General features: G+C 51.8%; 1 protein-coding gene across 1 annotated transcript; it reads right to left on the bottom strand.

Moving 5' to 3' along the window:
* Positions 1–1,177: 1,177 nt before the first annotated feature.
* LOC140610315 (cytochrome c oxidase subunit 8A, mitochondrial-like) lies at positions 1,178–1,666 on the bottom strand. The gene has a single exon (XM_072786210.1). The coding sequence runs from the start codon at positions 1,629–1,631 to the stop codon at positions 1,422–1,424; it is 210 nt and encodes a 69-aa protein (XP_072642311.1). The 5' UTR covers positions 1,632–1,666; the 3' UTR covers positions 1,178–1,421.
* Positions 1,667–2,140: the final 474 nt, after the last annotated feature.

Below are 2,140 nucleotides of genomic sequence, written 5' to 3'. Positions count from 1 at the left end.
ATGGTTTTCATTTTGTGGGGTGGACTGTACCATTTGTGACACATGTTTTTGCCCTTACAGTCCAGAGATGAATGTCCCTCTGGGTATCTCTGTAGACAAATGTTCTATTAACAGGATCCATGAAGGAACAAATGGCACAGGCAAGCATGAATAATTTGAGAAGAATTTAATAAAGGGGGAGATTATAGCGGGGTGCAGGTGAGGGGCGTCGTGCAGGGACCTGGGACCTGTACAGCCCCAAGAGACAAGGGCAGGGGCCAGTTCCAGGCACCTGGAAGGCACTTTGACAGGAGTAATGACCTTGCTCATGACACAGTGATCTGCAGGCATGCCCACAGGGTGATAGCAGGAGAATAGACACCCTGGCACTCGTGTCTTCCTCTTGCTGGGCCTCCCACTGGCCACACCCGAGAGGAAGCCAGAGGCCAGGGAGCACATCGAGGCTGCGGGTGCAAGTGAGGCTCCTGGGTGCAGAGGAGAGTGGGGAGGGTGGAGGGAGATCCCAGGCACACTGGCTTGGACTGGACAGTCTCTAGCTGACACTGGCTATCAGCTATTCCATCTACTGTGCCCGTTGGTCCTTCAGGTAGAGGAGGACTTATCTCCTTGTGGACCCCCAGGCCCTGGTGGGTGACCCAGGTCTGTGTGTGAGCCACATAACTCCCCTGTTTCTCTGGTGTGAGAAACACCCTCTGTTGGCCCTTGACATCCAATGGTCAGAAGAGGAAAGGCAGGACAAGGCAGGACCGTCTCAGCAATGGGAAGAGAGTGCTCATTTCTTCTGAAGGTTTGCAGCAGTTGGCCGTGGCCACCCACCATTCCCGGGGTGGGGAACGTCCCCGGTGGGAGGGCAGCCCCGGCCTGGCCGTCACACTCCAGATGCACCGTAGTGGATTTCTCCAGCATGGAAAGTCCAGGAGAAAGGCCACGTCTTTCCAGAGAGTTATGAAGATGGAGCTACTTTGATAAATCATAAAAGTAATACATGCTCATGGTAAACATGTCAACATGAAAAATACAGAATGGCATACAATAAAAAATAAAATACTTTTGGTTCCCGCCCCCCCACCTCCCTCCCTAGGTTGTGGGGGCTCACTTACCGGTCTTGTGTCTTGAAATCAAAAACTATACCGGATTCTTCTATTTCTTTCCATAATTTTATATGCAATCAAAACACTTTTTTTTTTCAAGGTTTAAATAGATTTTATTGTGACAAGGAGGGCCCTACTGAGTGGGGCCTTATAAACCAAAATGTTTGGTCCCAGGATGTCACCATGGAGAAATCAAGAGGTCATGATTGTAGAAGAGGTCACTGTAACTGAAGGACATGATCCATGGAAGGCCGGCCAGGAATGCAGTAGACATGATCAGGCCAGGCCAGGGGTGGTCAGGTCACAGGGTGAGGGACAGGACAGCCCCCTTCACTCCCGCTTCTTGTAGCTCTCCAGATGTGACAGGACCCAGCCCGATGGCAGGAGGAAACACAGGAAGCAGGAGGTGAGCCCAACGGCAACATCCATGGTCCTGAGCTGCTCCCACGGCGGCTTGGAATGGATCTGGGCACGCTGCACCGGGAGCCGCTGGGTGAGGCCTGTTAGGCCCCTCAGCAGCTGCGGCATCAGCACAGACATGACCGCACAGAATGACTCCAAAACACTTTTTAAACGTAGGTGGGATCGCATTGTGTGTGCTGTTTTGCACCTAGTTTTATTTTGTTTGGCTCTGGGCATCTGACCAACATCCAAGCTGTCAGCTAGAGTTATGGTCACTTTCTGAAGACCGGGCCATCTCGCTGAGGCCCCTCACCCCTCACCCCCCCCCAGTCACTCGTTCAGCAGCCCCTTTGTTCTTTGTTCTTTGGAACTAACAACAGGCCAATTAACACCAATCTGTATGAATCCACCATCCGGCACCATCCATTTGCTCCCTATTCAGTCTACTATCAGGTAATTATTGTCTGTGCTGGACAATGAGCACAGGACAGTAGGGACCAGACAGGCAGAGAATCTGCCTCCACTCCCCTCTGTGTCTCTAGCGGTGGTGGACATGGGGGATCAATAAACGGCTGTCTCCCTAATTCTTTCTCGGTTGGCCAGAGAAAGCCAAGATTTCTTGCTGAGTACAGCATTCTACTTCCTTA

The sequence above is a fragment of the Canis lupus genome, chromosome 2 (genome assembly GCF_048164855.1).
Source record: "Canis lupus baileyi chromosome 2, mCanLup2.hap1, whole genome shotgun sequence".
NCBI classification, from domain to species: domain Eukaryota; kingdom Metazoa; phylum Chordata; class Mammalia; order Carnivora; family Canidae; genus Canis; species Canis lupus.
Note: the sequence above shows the minus strand (reverse complement) of the source record. Positions and strands in the feature narration are given on the sequence as shown.

Bases quoted from the DNA above. Each gene is read 5' to 3' on its own strand.
- LOC140610315 (XM_072786210.1), bottom strand. From the start codon at position 1,631: ATGTCTGTGCTGATGCCGCAGCTGCTGAGGGGCCTAACAGGCCTCACC.